Raw genomic sequence first — 21,972 nt, forward strand, 5'->3', positions numbered from 1 at the left:
TTAAACGTAACACTTTAGTTAATTTTCAGTCGAGAAAGTGGCATCTGGCAATAACAAAAATATGAAAAGCGGAACCAAAAAGATTTGGAAACTTTGCCGGTTCGGAATAACGATGGACGTGTACACAATGCTTGATGAATGCCCGGTTAATACATAGCCACCGTTAGGATTAGTCATACATGTATTTGATACAGCTCAGTGATGCATGCCTGTCGTTTCGAAGAAAGTCTGCCAAATAGMTTTATTTGGTTGCTTGAAATAGCGTTGTGAATCTTTTCAAAGGTGAGCATGAAGGCCTTTTCTCACCAGGTCCGTTAAAAAAATCAACACGAGGACGTCTTGTTTATGACGCCATTCACACCAATTGTGAAATATCGRCSTGCTGCAATCCGTCCATTATTTATTCGAAACAGGTTCGATTTTTGCGTATTTTCGCTTTCCAATTTTTTTGGGGACCAATAGAAATTGTTATCAGGGACACGTGATCTTAATCACAAAGGTAAACTTGTCTGACAGACWGATCGTGTTCGTGTCTCAGCACAGGGAATTATATGATAAACAGCATGTAAACTTGTGCTTCTTTTAAAAAAAAATTTTAACCCCATCATTATTTGACAAACTGATTCTAGTTAACTGTAACATATACAATTGTGTCTAGACATGGCAACGCAAGCACATTGAGTGAAGCGCGGGGAACAGCTTCCCAGTGAGCATTGCCTACACTCAGCAGCCGTAGCCAGGTAGACCAAGATAGACCGAGAGCTATAGGCTAAGCTTCGTGTTATATTATTAGCCTATATCTTAATAAACAACAATTCGTACAAAAAACGCAACAGACTTGGTGAGAAAGGGCCTTAAGGGTGCAAAAACAATACTTTGATCATCCGCTAATGACACTTTGTCATGTTCAGCTATGTCATAATCTTTCTGCAGCAATCTACATCTCATTTGAGCGAAACAGACGTTATATGAGTGTCTTTAGAGTAGTCATCTGGAAATAGCTGGTGCTGAGTGAATCATGACAGAGCATAAGACACTGGTCATAGGTAGGACACAACAAGTCATTACAAGAAATTCCTTTACATTCTTATGCATTGTAGTCTGTTTTAATACTGTGTCTCTGCATGTGCTTGTATTTGTGTCAATGTTTTGGAGCAGACTTTGAGCCTCGGGTGAATGACACTGCCCAAGSCGAACAGAACCAACAAAGCAGAGCAGAGAAACAACTCTGGGTACACAGTGAAAACTCTTTCACTTTCAACTTCTTCCCTGAGGGTGCACCAGCAGCACAGGGGGCAGAAACTGACCTCTCAGATGTGAAACACCAGTTTGCAGGATTACAGACAAAAACATCCACCGCTTCTACAGAACAGGGTTCTGGTTTTGCATTCAACTTCCAAATCCCTGTTAGTACACCAGGGGAGATGGAGAAAGAAATTGGCACACCAGTACCCTCAGGGGCTGTAGCCCTGAAAGAGTCCAAAGAGGAAAAGCCTCAGGGCCAGAACGCTCAACAAGTAATTAAAGCACCTGAGCCAACCACATCTTCTAAAGCCAAGAAAAATAAGAAATCTGGTCATAAGAAAAAAGCCATTGATGGACAGCAAAAACAGATGACAAACTTGACAGACACAGAAGGGGCTCGTGAGGAGGATGGCACAATGCTGGTGGGTGATGGTGTTGTTTGAATTTAAAATGTATATTTGATTCAGTGTGGCTGGTGTATATCAGTTCAACTTTTGGTTGTATTTTTCAGACTACAGAACAGCAGCTGAAAAGAGAGCTGGACTGGTGCATTGAGCAGCTGGAGCTGGGCATGGCTACTCTGAAGGCTACGCCAAAACAGAGTGGGTGTAGTTTAGACTCTAGAATCCAGTTGATCTCTGAAGTYTACGATAAACAGTACATTCAAATGTGAGATGTTTATAATAACAGTGAAGAAGTAGATTGTTATGAGATGCATAAAAAGTTTGATGTGGGATTATATCTTGAGTCTTTGCTGTCTGTAGAGGAGGAGGCCTCTCGTGCCCTTAAGACGCTGCGCAGCTCCAAAGCCCCCCTGGCAAAGAAGAGGCAGGTGATGAGGGCAATGTCTGGGGACTACAGGAAGAAGATGGAGGAGGAGAAGCACAAGCAGTTCAAATTGATTCAGGGTGGTGAGTGGAGCGAGAGAGAAAGTCAGATATGAGTACAAATCACATTTTATTGGTCGCATACACATATTTAGCAGATGTTATTGCAGGTGTATCGAAATCCTTMTGTTCCTAGCGCCAACAGTGCAGTAATATCTAACGATACAGCAAGACATAGAAGTTCAAATTTAAACAGGCTTGAAGTGAAAAAAATAAACATGCAGCTTACACTAAAGTCAGACCAGAAATACTGCAAATGATGTTAGATAGAAATATGTGGCAACTAAGTATTTATCTTTTTATATTGCAGCAATGACATCGGCTCAGGTCAAAGTCGTGGCAGACCCTGCTAAGAAGTCTATTTTCCACAGGAAAGCGGAAGGTGAAACAGAGACTCTACCCTTAAAATCCAATGCAAAGAGTCAACAAGAMAATTTACAGGCACAGACTCCAAACACAAGTGTGCTGAACCAGGAGAACTCAACTTTTGTCTTCACTCCTGCTAATGAAGAGTTCTGCTTTAACTTCCTCTGATTTGCTCTGGGGAAGTATTTGCTCAAGAAATCAGTCTTACTCTATAGACGAATACAAATGAAGCCATTTTTAAAMTTCTTTGCTTGAATGCTCTCCATCTGAATAATGGTTTTGGTTGATTATAATGCTATTGGTTGTGGTTTGATTAAGTATTGTAAACCTTTTGATTAATAAAATTTATTATTTGGGTAAATATCTGCATCGCGCATGAATTCATTGAAGTTACATCAATCTACGACCATCTCTACCTTTATTGAAACTGAAAGGTTAGCATTGTCCAGCAACAATGGTCTTGAGTTCAGGGGGGAAACAACGTTACAAATGTGCCCATGGGGCAGCTTCAGTGTGTACTATTTCATGCCAAAGTTTCTCTTGCTACTTATTTTGTGTATCTCTATCAATCAAATACTGTATGACTGGGGTAAATATAATGTACATGATGAGGTTTAAAAAGTCTTGACTGGGGAGAGTTTCCACAAAACCCTGACTGTTTCTGGAGCTAGGAATCATGGGAAATGAAGTTACCCACCCAAATGTTTACTTTAAYCATTTAGTTCTCAAAGAAAAATGACTACAACTACCAGGAATATTGACTGCACAACTTTGGGCAGTCACCCGAGCAAATTTAATTGTAACACAAGCAAACAAGAGAAGTCTTGAAGACTAGGCAACTGAAGAAATCTCAAAGAACTCGTTTATACGGTAAGTCTAAATGCTTAAACTATTGCTTAATATAACTGTTTCTTCTGTCCAACAGCTCTGTTAGTTTTTGACTATGCGTGTGAGTCTATATTAAAATTGCTTCGCTAGCTAACGTTAACGTAGCTAGTTAGCTGTTCCAAAAAGGGGCTACAAATTTGATTAGCCTGTTTTCTTAGCTAGCTACATGACAATGACAGAAGAGTTGGCTACAACACATACAGTATGGGACCAGGCCAAAGATTGCTCGCTAGAAAACATTTCTCCATGGCAATCCTTTCTYAATTGGGTATCTTGTGTGCAGATTACAGCCGTGCAGTGGGAGCTTGCCTGGTCTTGGTTGAGAATGTCGGAGTTGAGCGATGAGGCGAGTGAATCYGAGCAGTTTGGTGTCAGCCTCTCCCTGTGGCTAGGGGACATTAACACTTTAGTGCGACCTGAGGAATTGGATGTTCCCCTCGACCTCCACACCGCCTGCTCTATTGGCCAGTATGATGTGGTATCAGAGTGTATTAAAAAGTGAGTACGTCATTAATTGTGTGTTTGTGAGAGAGACTGGATGCTTCTCAACACTCATTGATAGTAATGTACTGCTATGTCTTTTTTAGAGGGGAGGTGAACTTGGACAGCAAGAACATTGGTGGCTGGACTCCCCTGATGTATTCCTCATATATTGGGCATGACAACATTGCTAATCTTTTGCTGGAGGCTGGAGTGAACGTTAATGCCACCACTGGCAAAGGTCTGACACCCCTTATGCTGGCAGCGAGCTGTGGGAATGAAAGCATTGCATACTTCCTAATGCAGGTCAGATTTACTTTTCTGAATCAAATTTTTTTCAAATTTTCACCGTAAATAAACCTCAGTTTAGGTTTAATTTTAGTGTCATGGGTGGTGGTGGTGTTATTGTACACTATGAAACAATTTCCTAGTTGTTTTATCTCCCAAAAGCAAGGTGCTGAGTTGGAGCTGAAGGACTCTCGAGGCTGGACAGCCCTGTACCACTGCACGAGCACTGGCCACCAGCAGATGGTCAAGTTCCTGTTGGATAGCAATGCCAATGTCAATGTYAAGTGAGTATTGTCAGTCAAATTAATACAACCACAACAATCTATGTCCCACTATTCAATCATAAGGTGTGTAATGACACGTTTCTCACCTGCAGAGAGCCAGGGTCTGGCTTCACTCCGCTGATGGAGGCTGCTGCTTCTGGACATGAAATCATTGTACAATGCCTCCTTGACCATGTGAGTATGTTTTCATTTGTTATTATTTACAGTACTGTCACTTTCATATGTTTGTCTCAAATACATACCTGATGCAAATATGTTGAAGGGGTACTAAACCTAGTTTGTATATGATAAATCTTGTCTCAGGGTGTCAAAGTAGATGAGCGGAACGCCAAAGGAGAGACCGCTCGTGCCCTGGCTATGATGTACGGCCACACAAAGATCGCCAGCCTCATTGACATGCGCTCTCCTAAAGCCAAAGCAGGTGCAGGGGAGGACTTGCTTACTAAGAAGATTACTCTTTAAATCTGATACCTTTTTGTACCTTAAGTTTTGGAACAATTGTGGTGGAACAGTTTAGGTTCTCATTGCACCTACGTTTGTCCCCCACAGGACACTTTGAGGACCTGAGCTCGTCGGAGGACTCTGACAGCAGTGCTCCCCCCAGACTGAGTCGCTTGAGTCGCAGCCGAGCCAAGGGCCCCAGCATCCACGATGGGCCTCAAGCCATCGCCAAATTCAGAGTGGGAGGCCCCAGCAAACACTCAGGTAGCGTTCTTTAGGTTACCCCTCTATTACAGCTGTATCTATTCCACAGAAGTTGAAATGGTTGTGCTGAATCCAATTACTGCTCTGCTGCTAGATACTGTCCTGTTGGACCTTGTTTGATATAGCTATTATTCACATTCCTATAGAGCCAGCGGTTGCGCCCCCGGGATACATTGCATTCCGTGATGTCGGGGAGCAGAGTGAGGGCATGTGTTTCCGTGACGTCACCTCGCCTATCAACGAGCTGGATGGCCAGAGCAACAGCAGCAGAGGTATGACGACATAGTTAAGCACTCTTAACCGTTCACCTGTTCACTTATTTGTCACTAGATCGTCCTACAACAGCAGCAACTTTACACGTTTCCTCTACACAGAAATACCAGTCTACACTGCTACCCATTCCGCCATGTTGCTAATCCAGCTGCTGTGATTCCGCTATAGATGAGAGCCCCTTCTTTGATAACGACATGCCCACCATGAGGAGCAGCAGTAGTAGCAGCGAGGGACTTCCCCGCGTGATCGGACTTAGCCGGGAGGGCTCGCTTGAGAGTAACGAGGTAACRGCACACGGCATGGTGACCGCACATTGACGCATTCACATACCACAATGGTGATTCCAATGAGCCCTTTTGTCCTCCATTCACAATGTACCTTTATCCTTTTTAGGACTCGGATCAGGCTAAAAAGAGCTGCTCCCGCCGCGCAAACAAGGGTCATCACGGTAAAGGCAAGGGTCGCCATGGTAGCAGCAGTGAAACGGTGCAGCCCGGTGGCCCAGGGAACTGTGGGATGCGCTCGCCTGTAGGTGGTCATCCCAACTATGCAGGTCCRAAGGCACGTGTCAGTGTTGTTGGATCACTATACATTCATGAATATTTCATGCTGTTCAGTGAGTTCTGTTGTGTTTTTCCCTCGACCAGTGTCTGATCTATACCTGACCTTTGACCCCTGCCCTCTTGTAGGATCTGGCTGAGTTTCTGGAGCAGATTGGCTTTTCCAAGTACCTCCCCCTGTTGGAGGAACAGGACATTGACCTAAGGATATTCCTCACCCTCACAGAGAATGACCTTAAGGAAGTGGGAATCACGTAAGTCGCCGTGGTCTCTCTCGTAGTGTCTGGAACATATCCACATTCTATCGGCTACTGACTTTGTCTGTCCATCTCAGACCTACTCTGGGCACTATAGAATATCGCACGTCTCTCCATTCTGATGTACTTAGTTTTCTCCACTGCAGGCTTTTTGGACCCAAGCGCAAGATGACCTCAGCAATTGCACGTTGGCACAGTAGTGCCCGGCCACCTAGTGACGCTCTGGAGCAGGCCTACGCGGACCAACTGGAGGCTGAGATGCAGGAAATGGCCATTCAGCTACATAAGGTGTCTACACGATAAAGAAGCAAAAATGAACCAAAACCTTATTTCTAAACCACTTCATCGCTCCTCTCATCCCCCAACCCCTCTTTCTCCCCTCTGGTGTAGCGGTGTGAGGAGGTGGAGGGCCTGCAGGGCCAGATGTCTCAAGAGAAGGAATTGCGCACAGTGATGGAGGGATGCCTGATGGAGTACAAGATGGCCTGGAGGAAGGTGCACATAGAGCTGGTGGACAACCACAGACTGGCCCAAGACATGAATGCCGTGCTAGAAAAGGCCCGCGCCTGCCGCTGCGAGCTCCTGTCTCGCCTCAGTGCCGACGGCAACGGCAGTCCTTACCACGGCGACGGAAAACTGAAAGGCGATACTGGTGGAAAAGGTGGGTGGCCGTGAGCTGCATTATTGGATGACTGGTCATTTGCATGGGCACAAAACCAAATATCCTTCTGCCACTCCTTTGGAAAGCAACTTAGTATTTCTCTTCTCGTTCTTTTCCCCCAGGTGGAGAAGGCTTGAAATCCACCAGTGTCTCGGAGTTAATGACAACGCTGGATTCGTATGAAGAGGAGCTAGGTAGGACAAACTATCGCAGGTTTTCAAATCTATCCAGTGCTCGGATGCTAACCATTGTTATGAGAGCTACTGTTGTCTGAGTGTGTCTGGTTGTTTGATCCTGCCAGGGGAGACCCTCCAGGCTGTCCTGCAGAACCTGAGGAGACTGAGTGTCCCAGAGAAGGTCACAGACAGCTGGGAACAGCCTTAGGCAGTACTGGTGAGTGTCTGGGTGGGTATAGACGTTAGGTGCTAAAGTGAACCATCAACATAAATGGCTAACCATTCTTTAGGTAGCTAGGACCCCATCAACATGAGTAAGAAGTTCTGGGTCTCAATTCTGTCTTCAAAAGGCTTCCTGACAATGCTGACGGAGGGTGAACATGCCACCCTGAACACACTCAATGGACTGGGAGTGGGCCAGGCCAGCTGGCCTGACTGGATACAGTGGGCTGAGGACCAGTGTTCCCAGGCGCTCCCGAATGGGACAGGGGTTGTGGCCTCTAGCCTGGCCAAAGATGGAAGAGGCCATTGGCAGCTACTGCAGGGATACGACAAATGGGCAAGGGCAGCTGTCCCTCACATGCCTGTGCTGGTGATGGTGGACTGCTTCAGTTGAATTAGGAGGTGCAGTTGGGGGAAAGCTGATAAACCAGCCAGCTCCCGAAGGCAAGGCTGTCTGGCTGTGAAACATTTTGACTGTAGATCCTGTCCCCCTATCCTATATGTATGAGACACATGCATGCTGTGATCAATGATGCAGCCAAACAAAATAAAGATRACTCATGTTTCTAACTAACCTGATCTTTGACATGAAGAGAATAAATGTACATGAATTGATCATTTTAGAATTTTTTTTTAAATACTTAAAAAATGTTAGGAAGTGTCGTCCTGCTGAATGTAACGTCTGGAACGGAAACAATGTCTGTAACCTCCATTGTTAATCTTTCACCACGCCTGTGTTACTGTCTAACTGTGTTTTCTGGGATGTTTTATTTGTTAAGTATGACTTCAGTGAATGTAGTGTGTAATCAAAAGCGCAATAAATGTTGTCGTGTCAGTCTAAAACCTGTGCATTATTAGGTTAACTTTCCAGGCAATTTCTCAATAACAATGTAGTATACCAGTCTTACTTTGATTATTACTTACATTTTAATTAAGGTGTAAGCACAATTTAGCTTGTGTAATCTATTCCTTTTCAAATTCTAGTTCCGTAAACATTATGTCCCATTCAAAAGGTCACTCACTGACTGGTTTATGATAGACAGCTGAGCTTCACAAAATATTTTATTGCCATAGAAAAGTGCTGGAGATTCGTTATCTGATGAATGAAGTCCACATCATCAAGACAGACATCTTTATCGCTATTTAGTGACCAATACACCGAATTTAAAAAAACAAAAAGGCCATTTCAGCAAATATACAGTACCAGTCAAAAGTTTGGGCACACCTACTCATTCAAGGTTTGTTTATTTTWACTTGTCTACTTTGTAGAATAATAGTGACGACGTCAACACATGGAATCATGTAACCAAAAAGTGTTAAAACAAATAAATATATTTTAGATTTTTCGAAGTAGCCTTTCTTAGCCTTGATGACAGCTTTGCTCACTCTTGGCATTCTCTCAACGAGCTTCATGAGGGAGTCACCTGGAATGCATTTCAATTAACAGGTGTGCCTTAAGTTAATTTGTGMAATTTCTTTCCTTTATGCGTTAGAGCCTAATCAGTTGTGTTGTGACAWGGTAGGGGTGGTATGCAGAAGATACAGACCAAGTCCATATTATGGCAAGAACAGCTCAAATAAGCAAAGAGAAACGKCAATCCATAATTACTTTAAGACATGGTCTGTCAATCTGGAAAATTTCAAAAACATTGGACGTTTTTTCAAGTGCAGTCGTAAAAACCATCAAGAGCTATGATAAAGCTGGCTCTCATCAGTACTGCCACAGGAAAGGAAGACCCAGAGTTACCTCTGCTGGAGAGGATAAGTTCATTAGTTACCAGCCTCAGAAATCTGCAATTAACTGCATCTCAGATTGTACCTCACAGAGTTCAAGTAACATACACATATCAACATCAACTGTTCAGAGGAGACTGCATGAATCAGGCCTTCATGGTCAATTTGCTGCAAAGAAACCACTATAAGGACACCAATAATAAGAGACTTGCTTGGGCCAAGAAACACGAGCAATGGACATTAGACCGGTGGAAAGCTGTCCTTTGGTCTGATGAGTCAAAATTTGAMATTTTGGGTTCCAACCGCCGTCTTTGTGAGACGCAGAGTAGGTCAACTGATGATTTCCGCATATGTGGTTCCCACAGTGAAGCATGGAGMTGGTGTGATGGTGCTTTGCTGTAGACACTGTCTGATTCATTTTGAATTCAAGGCACACTTAACCAGCATGGCTACCACAGCATTCTACAGCGATATGCCATCCCATCTGGTTTGCGCTTAGTGGGATTATCATTTGTTTTTCTAACAGAACAATGCCACAAAACACACTTCCAGGCTGTGTAAGGGCTATTTGACCAAGGAGAGTGATGGAGTGCTGCATCAGATGACCTGGCCTCCACAATCACCCGACCTCAACCCAATTGAGATGGTTTGGGAAGAGTTGGACCGCAGAGTGAAGGAAAAGCAGCCAACAAGTGCTCAACATATGTGGGAACTCCTTAAAAATGGTTGGAAAAGCATTCCAGGTGATTACCTCGTGAAGCTGGTTGAGTGTGCCAAGAGAGTGCAAAGGGTGGCTACTTTTTAGAATATAAAATATATTTTGATTTGTTTAACACTTTTTTGGTTACTACATGATTCCATATGTGTTATTTCATAGTTTTGCTGTCTTCACTATTATTTTACAATGTAGAAAATAGTAAAAATAAAGAAAAACCCTTGAATGAGTAGGTGTGTCCAAACTTTTGACTGGTACAGTACAGTATGTGTATGCATGCATGCGTATACACACATACATATATATATATACAAATACATATATACAGTTAAAGTCGGAAGTTTACATACACTTAGGTTGGAGTCATTAAAACTCGTTTTCCAACCACTCCACAAATTTCTTGATAACAAACTATTGTTTGTTGCAAATTAATTACAATGTGGTTTTCTGGATTTTTGTTTTAGATTCCGTCTCTCACAGTTGAAGTGTACCTATGATAAAAATTACAGACCTCTACATGCTTCGTAAGTAGGAAACCCTGCAAAATCGTCAGTGTATCAAATACTTGTTCTCCCCACTGAGATATATATATATATACACACACACAAATTATTGTGTTCACTTAACTTTGAGTTTCTGTCATTGTCAAAGTGAGCACTGAATAGGCCAGCGGGCCCATCTCAAACTTTTAACAGTGCTCCATAAGGTCCCTCGTTCTCCTCTCCGACTGCTTTAATGAATTGGACTCCAGTCTTACCGACCTATCTTCCAATACAGTCATCCTGCTACCATGGCCACCCCCCTGTGGACCCCAGTCTTTGGAGAGGCCAGCCTGGAGTGTGAGARCCAGGCCAGCGTGAGCCAGGRGAGGTGAGGTGCTCCCCCTCTCACAGAGAGCCGGCTGTGAGGGGGTGGAGCTGAGGGTCAGGTGTACTCACACAGGTGTCCGCAGCCAGCCGGGCAGTGAGAATTGCTCTTTAACCAGTTCATCACGTGCTCCAGGTGCCCGCCGTGACTGCAGCCCTGGCACCACACAAACAGCCCCTTCACCACATGGTGGCACACGGCACAAACACTGGCACACTGGTGGCACCTGGGGAACGGGCAAAGAAGTTGAGTGGCTATATTGCACAACTTTCCAAATGTCCTCTTGCCTGGCTCCTCTCTAGGTTTCTTCCTAGGTTCCTGCCTTTCTAGGGAGTTTTTCCTAGCCACTGTGCTTCTACATCTGCATTGCTTGCTGTTTTGGGTTTTAGGTTGGGTTTCTGTATAGCACTTTGTGACATCTGCTGATGTAAAAAGGGCTTATAAATACATTTGATTTGAGCGTATATAGAAATATGTAACTTGCCATTTAGTTACACTGTTAATTCCTTTCTAGATTGTTTCTCATTAGGTTAGTAACCCTTCATTTAACCATTTACTGTGTAAGATAGGTCAAAGTTATACCGGTCACAGATCCAGCCCCTGTTGCTCATGGGCCGTTTGCAGTTGCTGCAGTTGACGTGCAGCGTGGTGGATGTCTGGTTCAGACAGGTGATGGCGCTGCAAGTGCTCAGCTTGATGACCTCGTTGGACACGTTCCACAGCTCGAAACGCTGCAGCAAGTCAATGTAGGACATGTACCAGTGCTCCTGAAATAGGGTCACCGCTATTATTAGAACATGCCGAAATAAACAAAATATTTGTCCGCTTGGAAGACATGCAGATTACCAAGACTCTAACCTCCATCATTATTTAGTCAATCAAGCAGTTATTTGTAAACCAAATCAGCCATGTTAAATTGTTCAGAATTCAGAATTCTCAAGAGCATCCCAATTAATTTTATGCCAGACATAATCATTGAATTTGTATTCTGGTTCAGGAACCGACCATACATATTCTCAACATTATTCGTATTAGAAAGCTTCAGTTCTTCACCATGACAACTGTTATATCCCTAGCTCTGACCTGAGTGAGGTCGTCGATCTCCTTGCGGATGCGGTCTCCCAGGACGATGAGCACCGAGACCGCCATCTGCACGTCGCCCTGCTCGGCGTAGTGGCTCAGCATCTCCCTGACCACGGGGCAGAAGAAGCGGGCGGGGAGGTGGGGGCTGAACAGCGGCTGCGAGATGGCGATCAGGGACAGGGACTCTATGGGCGTCAGGCACATGACCTCTGCCTCATTGCCACTGGCGTGCGGCGAGTCGGCCTTGTCCTGCTGCAGGTGCTCCGGGACCGACGGGTTGTCCATGATCTCATGGCGCAGCGGGAAGGCCTCCTGGGGGAGCGTGTACTCCTGTTCTTCCACTGAAAACACCGGAGAGAGAAGAATAATGCTCAGAAAGTACTAGGCGTAGATCATAGACTAGCTATGAAACATGGCTGTAACCTCCATTGAAATGGCATTCGACATAAGGTTAGTGGAGGCTATATCAAAGGTCAAATAGYGGGTGCTTATATGTATCCCGTTTCACTGCATGTACAAGTGGGTAACCTGTACGAGTGTGAGGTGTGAAATGGAAATGCGTTTAAAAAAATTATATGTATTTCCCCAACTCCCCCTTGGACACCCTCGGAGAGTCCAAGTCATCAGTGTTGAATGTATACGACCTGTGTTGGGGTCAGACTCACCGGCCTGGATTTCGTGCTCCATAGAGTAGAGGTCATCGTCATCCAGCTCAGCGTCACCAAACATGTACTCCGCCTGTCCCTCACTCCCCTCGGTCTCCTCATTCTCTGCAGTGGGACAAATCTCTGTATTGTTTACTCATCTATTGCATCCATCATAGTAAGTAACATTCTAAATGTGGTTCACAAAAACAACCTATATGTTGATTAATTTCTTCAGTCAAGTGGGAGTAGCTTGAATGTTTTTAGAGTTTACTCTCACCGTCGTTGTTGCTGTTGATGAGCGAGTTCCCAGGCTCCAGGTGAATGTTGTCCTGTCTGCTCTCTCCTTTACTACGGTCCAGCCTGCTCTCCGRCCCCATCTCCTTCATACTGAAACTTGGGCGGACACAAAAAAAMGATTTTAGTTTGTCCACACTATTTTTCAGCTTATGCGTTTTATGTAAAGCCTGTGGTCAGTACCTGTTCATTAAAGGAAGGTTGCCCAGTTTGCTGATGTTATTTGGACCAGGTGTCGAGAGGTTAGCTGGATCTGAGAACATGAGCCGAAGCATCGTCCATGTAGTTGAAACCTTCAAATGGGGAAATATGAAATAGGTTTGTTAGTGATCCTCAAAACTTTACTTAGTTCCACAATAATGTTTAATTGGATATGTGTAAATMAATGCAGCTCATCTCTGAGTGGAAGACTGACCAACCTGAGGTCTGTTGAGCTCCTTGGCCACCTTGGCATTGTGGTCGCACAGCTCGGCAAAGGGTTTTCCGCCGAGGAGGTAGAGGCGCGCCGTCTTGACAAACCAGTCCATGCGCCTGCTCTCCAGAGACGACTCAAACACGCTGAGGGCGCTGGACACGTGGGCAAACTGCTCCGTCAGATCGGGCTTCTTGAAGAAGAAGATTGGGTAGCGGCGGTCGCCACTCGGGTAGGGTTTCCTGTTGGAGTCGCCACTGATGAGGCTCTCCTTGGCGGCGAAGGCCAGGTCGCCAAACAGSCCGAAGCACAGCCCCTCGGGGTTGGCCCGGTCCACGGGCCGGCTGGCGTCCTTGAACATGTGCTGGTAGAGCGTGCTGTCCTTGGAGCCTGACAGCAGGAAGTAGGGGTCATGCTGGTGGCGCCACACGATGCCAGTGGTCACGTCCTTGTGCTCCTCGAAGGTGGCAAAGGGGATGAAGGGCCGTCGGACATCCCACACGTAGATGTTGTGGTCCACCATCATGGAGCAGGTGGCCAGGTGCCACTTCCTCTCAGGACGCCACTTGACCCGTGCCACCGAGGCGATGGTCTGGACGCAGTAGATCTCTTTGGCCCGGTTGGTGGTCATGTCCCACACCTTCACCATCTTGTCCCGGCCGCCAGTGGCCAGCCAACCCCTGCAGACAGAGGTCAATACATTAGCAAAGTGGCTGTTGATTCAGGTGAATCAATAGCCACACTGTAAGCAAGAATGGTTACTGTATCTAAAGAAACTTCACTMTAGATGAATGGTCAACCAATGCAAACATCAATGCTTTTTCAACATGTCTTTCTCTAAAGCCTCTGCCTACCTGTCATCGGGGTGCCAGTCACAGCAGAACACAGGGCCGGTGTGGGCTGTGAACATCCTCTCATACCGGTCAGGCCTCCGGATGTCCCACAGCTGGACGTTTCCGTTCTCAAAGGAAGCAGCAAAAGTAAAGTAATCCTTCATGCTGAACTGAACATCTCTTACACTCTCCGACTGACCTGAAAGAAAATAACATCGATAAACAGGAATGTTCTCAGGCCAGGTACATTACCATGTCGTACGACTATGTTGTTTATTTAGTAACTAATAAGATGCTGTTTGTTTTGTAGCCCAGAGGCATTCCTGGACATGAGCAAGGCCTGGTTTCCCAAAAGCATCTTAKGGTTAAGTTCACCYTTAGAACCTTCGTAGGAYCATCGTTAAATCACCCAYCTGTTTCCCAAACCATCATTAGTAAAGTCGCACTTCAAAAACAATTGTTATTTACCAACTGCCACAGACCACTCATAGAACAGCTAAGTGCATCGTTAATGCTTTTTTTGCCCTTCTGCATCACTTTATACACAGAAGATCTCTGRTCAACATAGAATCAAGTTGTTTATCTGTCTCTCTGTGACCTCCGATAACTTCGGAAAGAAGTTGACTATAAATACAAAGTTGCCAATGTCTTTGCAAGTGAAGGATAAAAAGATGTTCTAAATGAAAACTGAGAACTGCTTTCCTACATAGGCATATAAATTTAAATCATATGGGAATCAATTTCATGTTCAGTCAATTGAGTTCTATTCGATGCTACACTGTCTGTAATTTTGCRTCAATATATTTAATGATGTGTAACATGTGCGCAATGATGTGCCAAATTAWATCGYAAATMTWGTGCATTATATGGTAAGCATTAGAATAAGCCACCTCAGTATTTTGCAGCCGTAAGGTGATAACTCTCTAGMAGCTGATCTGTCATCAGTATTGTGGAATAATTATTATGTTAKGGTAAGATTTGAATGGAGAAAGCTGATCAAAGAGCAGTGCTGCCTTTCTTCCTATCAGTATTGACATATGCTCCAACAACGCYCGTGGTGTTTTGTGAAGCGCATGTAACATCTTCGGCCGTTGTAAGAACGATGCATCGTTAAAGCACTTGTAAGCCTAAATTGCATCGCTATCGGGAAACCAGGCCCAGGTAGGTATTTCTACACTCCACCCAAAGTGTTACTCCTGGGTTCAACCTCAAAAGAGTGCAAGAACTATCCACAGACACACATACCAGAGAAGGTGCTGACGGACTCCTTCTTGCGCAGGTCGAAGCACTTCATGTAGCCYTCCTGGGAGCCACTGAGCAGCATGTAGACTTCGGTGGGGTGGAAGCACACCTTGTTGACCGTGCGCTTGTGCTCGGTGAACAGCTGGTCCTGCTTGTTGCGCGACGGCTTGCCCAGGTTCCAGGTGACTACCGCCCCGTTGGTGGCAGCCGTGGCCAGCAGGTTCTCCTCCATCTGGTGCCACATGACGTCGGCGCAGCTGAAGTTGAGCGAGGGCTTGCGGCCCACGCGCAGGTTGAGCTTCTCCACAAACTGCTCCTCCTCCAGGCCGTAGATCTTGAAGATATTGCGGCCGGCCACCACCACCTGTGTGGCATCGCGGCACACACTGATGGCGTTGGCGGGCGCGTCCAGGTGGCAGAACATGGTGCGTCCGCTGATGCCACTGCTGCCCAGGGCTGTGGTTACCCGCGACATCTTCTCCATGGCCTGGTGGGGGACACAGAAGGGTGGTTGGGGAAATCATATTGGAATATTCCAAAAGAATGCCCATAGTTTCYCCAGAAGATGGCACTGCAGCTATGAGGAGAGCTCAGTTTGGTACTTGAGCTGTGCTGCTGGCAGTGGTCTGTCACATATTTATAAGACCCTGTAATCTCTAATTAATTCCAATGGACTTACTCCAAATAGCAGCGGCGATCCTCTCTGCCTCTAGAGAAACACAGAGGCCTCCTTATACAGTCCTGTCAGAGGTCACCAGAGAAAAGGGTCATTATCCTCCACTTCAACAATCATCCACACGTATATGTTAATCTTGTAGAGCTGAGAAAGGGAACCCATTCAGTAGTGTGTCTGTAGGTTTTTGCTCCAACCAGCCAGCCACGACCTGATAGTACCTAGGCCTAACCAGTATCTACTTAGACAAAGTTCCTTCCTGTTCAGGTGCTGAGGTCCAAGCTGGAGCAAAAAGCCTGACTGTCATTGCAACTCTTTAAAATCAAATTATCTTTAAAGAGTAGCTACACTGATACGTCACTGAGGCTGAGACAATTACTGCAACCAGATTAAACATTCACAAGTTACAACAAAACAGTACTTACCTACAACCCAATAGTCTTCTATAACATGGCTCAAGAGAATATTCACCCCCCTTTGCCCGAAGTGCATGGCGGACTGCTTAATGTTCCCAGCTCTCCAGATTCCTGCATGATTATAACAGAGGGGCGCATAAAACTAAGATGACCAGTCATTGCTTAAAACAATGTAACCACTGAACTTTGCAATGTTTAGGGAAGTTTACGACCTGTCATTTGAAATATTTATAAATATTAGCTATCATCTGGCTAGGGTAGCTAACGTACCTAGCTATACTAATTGTGTCGTTCTCGAAATGGCCTCACAACAAGACTGAGACACACAGCCAATGAATGCATTTCAATAAAGAACATTTGCCTTCTAATTTGCGAGCAGAAATCACCTGGGAGCTGACTATAAAGCTTGCTAGCTAACGTTAACTTGCTAAAGTTACAACATGGCAGTCGGATGACATGATGCTAATTATTTTACTAGCAGGTTCAAAATATTAGTTGACGAGAAAGGTACCGTTATTTCCCAATATAAATGTTTTCAGTGCACAACAATTGGGGCTAATTATGGAGGACTAACCTTGCTTTTGAAAAAAAAAATGTTGTTGACTGCACTGGAGAACCGGAAGTTGTAACTGTTATTACCATGAATCTAGCGAAAACAAGCATTACAAAACGGAAGTACATGTTCTGAAAGGAATTCATTCATCGTTCATACTTTGTTTTGTAACATTTTATTACTGTTCTACACATGTGGATGGTAAGTGTTTTTTTACCTTTTATTATTCTGACATCATGACTTTGAAGTCGAAGCTGAAGACATGTTTCTTGTTCTTCCCATACAGTTTCAGTTCATGCACATATATCTATTGAATAGGCTATTTTGAGCCAGAATGAATATCAATACAGAGAGTAAGCCTATTGAACTGAGAATGAGGCTTGTCAACTATGGTTTKTMTTCTCCAATGTATATAAAGGTTTAGATAGCAGCTGTCATCTGCAGTGTGTCAGGGGAAAAGGCTCTCCTCCCTCAGGAGTTTTGGGGAATAACAACATTCCCCTGTGTAATGTCTACTCAGGTCTGAGGTGGTTTTTGCCCATTAACCCTTTATAAAGCAATGAGTGGAGCACTATTCGCCTGCGAAGACCCAGCTGTCTGGAGAAAGTTATATGGGAAATACTGGGAGGTAGTGGAGGCCAAGTCCCTTGGGAAGGGCAAGAAGTCTGGAAAACTGCTTCCCTTGGATAAATGGTAAGTGTGGCACATATATGATCCCATTACCAGGTATCAATGAAGAGCAGACTATCATCACAACTACAGTCAATCTGTCACATTAATTAACATAAACGCACATAGATTTGAGCTTTCAATTTATCAGGATGYGGAATCCTTCAATGACATTTATGCATGCCTTTTGATTGATGTAAGTAAACATGTTATATTTAGTCTGAGCCTCGTCTCTGGCCAGGTATCAAGAGGAGCTGCCTGTAGCCATCGCTGGGCGTGCTTACAAATACGTCACCCAACCAGAGCTGGTGAAACTGATGGAGTGGAAGCTCACTGTAAGTAGTGCAGATAGATGCATAGCTTTATTGACTAAGTAGTAAGTGAATGTTTCTGATATTCTAGGTAATAATTTGAAATTAAAATTAAATAAAAATCCTAGTAACTATGCTTTCCTTACTGTCCATGACCAAAGAATTCTCTTTAAGRTCCCTGCTCCCTGACTGGTTGTGAAATGTCTTGGCACTGTATCACCTGCAGAGGGGGAAGTTCCGTCCGCGGCTGCAGCAGCTCGTGGCCTCTAACAGTGATGAGATGGTGGAGAAGTGCTCTAGAAAGGCCTTCAGTCTCCTCCCTGACGTCCAGGCAGCCATCACAGAACTCAGCTCTCTCAAAGCCCTGGGCCCAGCCACCGCCTCAGGTCAGCAGCACCCAGGGGCCGTCTGTCTGGTTCACAGGATGGGAGAACACTTTTTAGGCAATTTTTAAGACTGACAAGACTGAGAAGGCTGACATGTTTTCTTCTTTTCAAGAGTAGAAAAAAAGTAACCTAGACAATGTTGGTTCAGTCACTTTCTTAATGGGATAAATTGATTTAGGCCTATTCATCTCGATTTAGCATGKTGAACAAAGCTCATAATGCAGGACGGAGGTTCCCGACACTCTGTCAAAGTGTAGTTAATATTCAGGAAACTACAGCGATCCGGTAAGGGGCACAGTTTAACTTGGACTATCTTTGACTGGCCGTTGTGTTCCAGCTGTATTGGCAGCAGGAGCTCCCGAGCAGGCTGCGTTCATGGCCGACGAGGCCGTTGAAAGTATCCCTGGACTGGGGCCCATCCAGTACACACCCAGGCACTATGCGCTCTACCTGAACAAGATGGCTACACACACACAAACACTTAACAAAGGTAAGTGTAAGTGTGTGTGTGTGTGTGTGTGTGTGTGTGTGTGTGTGTGTGTGTGTGTGTGTGTGGTTGTGTGTGTGTGCTTGTTGTGTGTGTGTGTGTGTGTGTGTGTGTGTGTAATGCACATTTGTGGATACATATTCAGTGGGTCCAAATATTATCTATCTGGAACATTGTAGTTTTGCGCCATGTGCAATAGGCTCCCTCCTGGTGTGTGTGTGTAAGAGACAGGAGGGGGGGAAACTATACCCGGGATGTGGAAACCCCATGCCGTAATCTATGCTGACGTTGTTTGTTGACCCGCCTCCTCCATCTTCCTCAGTGGACAGCGAGCGGGACTGGACCCCCCATAGGGTGGAGCTGTGTTTGTGGGCATGGGCTGTAGCCAATCAGCTGCAGCTCCCCCTGCTGAAGGACGTGAATCTAGAGAGCAGCCTTCACAATAAGTCAGACCCGGAGACCAATGACAGGCCACCTAAGAGACAGAGGACCAAGTAAACTTTTTTTCTTCAGAAAACTACCTTGTAAAGCCTTTAGTTTGACTGTAGAGAATATGACTGGGATGAAAGAATGTCAGGCTACCTCAACATTATTGCAGTAGTGTTTTGTCTTTACGGTATGTCTAGTTTTACAGTGTAACGTGCAAATAAACTTGCTAATTAAATCTTTAAACAGGATTTATTTAGCATCTGGTGCTTGGTTAACTCACCCCATGTACCCACAATGTGTAGTGCCACTTGATGATACTTTTGTATATATAGTGTATGTGGACACCTCTTCAAATTAGTGGATTCGGCTATTTCAGCCACACAACCGTTGCTGACAGGTGTATAAAATCAAGCACACAGCCACGCAATCTCCATAGACAAACATTGGCAGTAGAATGGCCTTACTGAAGAGCTCAGTGACTTTCAACGTGGCACCGTCAAATGTCACCTTTCCAACAAGTTAGTTCGTCAAATTTCTGCTCTGCTAGAGCTGCCCTGGTCAACTGTAAGTGCTGTTATTGTGAAGTGGAAACGTCTAGGAGCAACAACGGCTCAGCCGRGAAGTGGTAGGCCACACGAGCTCATAGAACGGGACCGCTGAAGCGCTTTGTCCTCAGTTGCAACACTCACTACTGAGTTCCAAACTGCCTCTGGAAGCAACGTCCGCACATTAACTTTGTGGTTGGGAGCTTCATGAAATGGGTTTCCATGGCCGAGCAGCCGCACGCACACAAGCCTAACGTCGGCAATGCCAAACATCGGCTGGAGCGGTGTAAAGCTCGCCACCATTGGACTCTGGAGCAGTGGAAATGTTTCTCTGGAGTGATGAATCACGCTTCACCATCTGGTAGTTCGACGGACAAATCTGGGTTTGGTGGATGCCAGGAGAACGCTACCTGCCCCAATGCATAGTGCCAACTGTAAAGTTTTGTGGAGGAGGAATATTGGTCTGTGGCTGTTTTTCATGGTTCGGGCTAAGTCCCTTAGTTCCAGTGAAGGGAACTCTTAACGCTACAGCATACAATTKAATTCTAGACGATTATGTGCTTCTAACTTTGTGGCAACAGTTTGGGGAATGCCCTTTCCTGTTTCAGCATGACAATGCCCCCGTGCACAAAGTGAGGTCCATATAGAAATGGTTTGTCGAGAGCGGTGTGGAAGATCTTGACCGGCCTCCACAGGGCCCTGACCTCAACCCCACCTTTGGGATGAATTGGAAAGCTTACTGCGAGCCAGGCCTAATCACCTAAAATCAGTGCTCAACCTCACTAATGCTCGTGGCTAAATGGAAGCAAGTCCCCGCAGCAATGTTGCAACATCTAGTGGAAAGCCTTACCAGAAGAGTGGAGGCTGCTATTGCAGCAAAGGGGGMGCCAACTCCATATTAATGCCCATGATTTTGGAATGAGATGTTCGACGAGCAGGTGTCCACATACTTTTGGTCWWGTAGTGTATGTACAAGGTGGCTAGTATAATAAATATAGCGGTGGGATGATGAGACATTTCCACAGTATTGTTCTTTATTCYTATTGTTCCTAAATTAAAGCAAATACAATGAACAGTACAAAATAAAACCAAAATATATACAATAGAAAATGGTTCAGTTCAGAACATTTAAAAAGTACAATACATCATGAAATAATTTAATGAGGACTTTAATATAAACAATCCATATTTACATTAAATTTWGTTTTCATTTGTTTCTTGGTGACCCAGAGAAAAATAGCCTCTTTGTTCATTTTTTAAAATAATGTTTTTGTAAAGCTGTATTGSTACAACCTCTGGTCTGGATTTGGAAACTTAACTGCCGAAGCTTGGCACCATTTTATKAATGCAAGATAACAGCCAGTGAAAACTACCACAGCAGCACACATGACCTTAAACCAAACTGCCTCAATTATCCATGATATTGTACCATATTCTGCATTCAAAACCTCCATATACTGGTATTATAATGGTCTAGAGATGGATGAAAACAACTTGGATAACTGTTGATAGTTGTATGTTGGTCAAACCATGTGTGGATTCCACTGCTATCAAGTTTCTTTGTATTAGAAGGATACTGAGAAGGTAATGTGCAGGTTTGCTTGCTTCGATTCTTATTGAAAATAAGTTTATCTGGCTAATGAGCTACAGTAGCTTGCCTCATACAGTACTGCATTACAGTACCCCATGTTCAAGTAGTACACCACTGACACATACTAGGAGAAGGCATCCTGCRTGGTCACAAGCATCAGCTTAAAGCAGATACTGCATATTGATATCATTAAGGTTGGTTGATCTACATATCCATAAAATATAAAGATCAGATCAGTGATGCAGTGATCCTCCTAACCTGATGCCTTTAATCACACACAAACGCAACAGCCAAGTTTAGGGTGTAGATGCACTGGATGTAACAAGGCATTATCCGTAAGAGCACAACGGATTGTGGTAAGGAGGTAATACCTACGAAAGCATCAAATAAAGAACAAAATGGCACTATAACATATTGGCACAATGACATGTCAGTTTATCACGATACAACAAGTGCAAAAAAAGCTCACCTATGACAAAACACATGGGTCTGGAATATCTAATAACAGTATAAATCTCAAGTATGCTTGCTACAAAAGTTGTTGCATTTAGACACGGACAAGCAGAGAAGGAATGAACAGGGAAGGTTGTTTGAGAACGGCTCCATAGAATGATGTCAACTAAGGGGTTGACTCAACCAAGGAAAATGGAGGGCACATGGCAAGATGGTACGTTGGTTCCACTCTCTTTTAACAGTGACGTCCTTTAATTGGGATGTGGTTCAACAACAATACTACCTTCAAGATGTTAGGCTATTCATGGACACTGACAAATATGTGACCGGGGTCTTCAGA

General features: G+C 44.6%; 4 protein-coding genes across 8 annotated transcripts; 3 read left to right on the top strand and 1 right to left on the bottom strand.

Annotated features, from left to right (window-relative positions):
- The first annotated feature begins 78 nt into the window (after positions 1-78).
- Positions 79-2,859, top strand: lg18h8orf33 (linkage group 18 C8orf33 homolog). 2 transcript variants are annotated; one of them, XM_024008512.2, is made up of 6 exons: positions 79-282; positions 912-1,046; positions 1,159-1,667; positions 1,757-1,847; positions 2,010-2,156; positions 2,443-2,859. In XM_024008512.2, the coding sequence occupies exons 2-6, from the start codon at positions 1,019-1,021 to the stop codon at positions 2,664-2,666; spliced, it is 999 nt and encodes a 332-aa protein (XP_023864280.1). In that variant the 5' UTR covers positions 79-282; positions 912-1,018; the 3' UTR covers positions 2,667-2,859. The 2 variants fall into 2 exon arrangements, with proteins under 2 accessions (XP_023864280.1, XP_023864279.1); XM_024008511.2 differs by having other exon boundaries at positions 934-1,046.
- Positions 2,860-2,960: 101 nt separating this feature from the next.
- Positions 2,961-9,525, top strand: anks3 (ankyrin repeat and sterile alpha motif domain containing 3). 4 transcript variants are annotated; one of them, XM_024008509.2, is made up of 16 exons: positions 2,961-3,368; positions 3,670-3,884; positions 3,974-4,172; positions 4,317-4,438; positions 4,531-4,612; positions 4,742-4,859; positions 4,988-5,143; positions 5,290-5,415; positions 5,585-5,700; positions 5,810-5,977; positions 6,106-6,230; positions 6,380-6,521; positions 6,624-6,894; positions 7,017-7,088; positions 7,196-7,299; positions 7,421-9,525. In XM_024008509.2, exons 2-15 carry the CDS (start codon positions 3,712-3,714, stop codon positions 7,276-7,278), a joined length of 1,953 nt encoding a protein of 650 aa, XP_023864277.1. In that variant the 5' UTR covers positions 2,961-3,368; positions 3,670-3,711; the 3' UTR covers positions 7,279-7,299; positions 7,421-9,525. The 4 variants fall into 4 exon arrangements, with proteins under 4 accessions (XP_023864277.1, XP_023864275.1, XP_023864278.1 ...); XM_024008507.2 differs by having other exon boundaries at positions 7,196-7,287; XM_024008510.2 differs by having other exon boundaries at positions 5,810-5,944; positions 7,196-7,287.
- wdr24 (WD repeat domain 24) lies at positions 8,337-16,834 on the bottom strand. Its single transcript, XM_024008639.2, has 12 exons — positions 16,783-16,834; positions 16,218-16,319; positions 15,799-15,860; positions 15,123-15,606; positions 13,899-14,076; positions 13,052-13,724; positions 12,816-12,925; positions 12,616-12,731; positions 12,357-12,461; positions 11,692-12,032; positions 11,191-11,375; positions 8,337-10,834 (listed from the first exon to the last, which is right to left on the bottom strand). The coding sequence occupies exons 4-12, from the start codon at positions 15,601-15,603 to the stop codon at positions 10,666-10,668; spliced, it is 2,358 nt and encodes a 785-aa protein (XP_023864407.1). The 5' UTR covers positions 15,604-15,606; positions 15,799-15,860; positions 16,218-16,319; positions 16,783-16,834; the 3' UTR covers positions 8,337-10,665.
- A 20-nt stretch (positions 16,835-16,854) lies between these two features.
- Positions 16,855-20,600, top strand: zgc:112496 (uncharacterized). Its single transcript, XM_024008640.2, has 6 exons — positions 16,855-16,962; positions 17,282-17,454; positions 17,672-17,765; positions 17,968-18,127; positions 18,465-18,617; positions 18,937-20,600. The coding sequence occupies exons 2-6, from the start codon at positions 17,321-17,323 to the stop codon at positions 19,110-19,112; spliced, it is 717 nt and encodes a 238-aa protein (XP_023864408.1). The 5' UTR covers positions 16,855-16,962; positions 17,282-17,320; the 3' UTR covers positions 19,113-20,600.
- Positions 20,601-21,972: the final 1,372 nt, after the last annotated feature.

Source organism: Salvelinus sp. IW2-2015, linkage group LG18 (assembly GCF_002910315.2).
Source record: "Salvelinus sp. IW2-2015 linkage group LG18, ASM291031v2, whole genome shotgun sequence".
Classification (NCBI taxonomy): Eukaryota; Metazoa; Chordata; class Actinopteri; order Salmoniformes; family Salmonidae; genus Salvelinus; species Salvelinus sp. IW2-2015.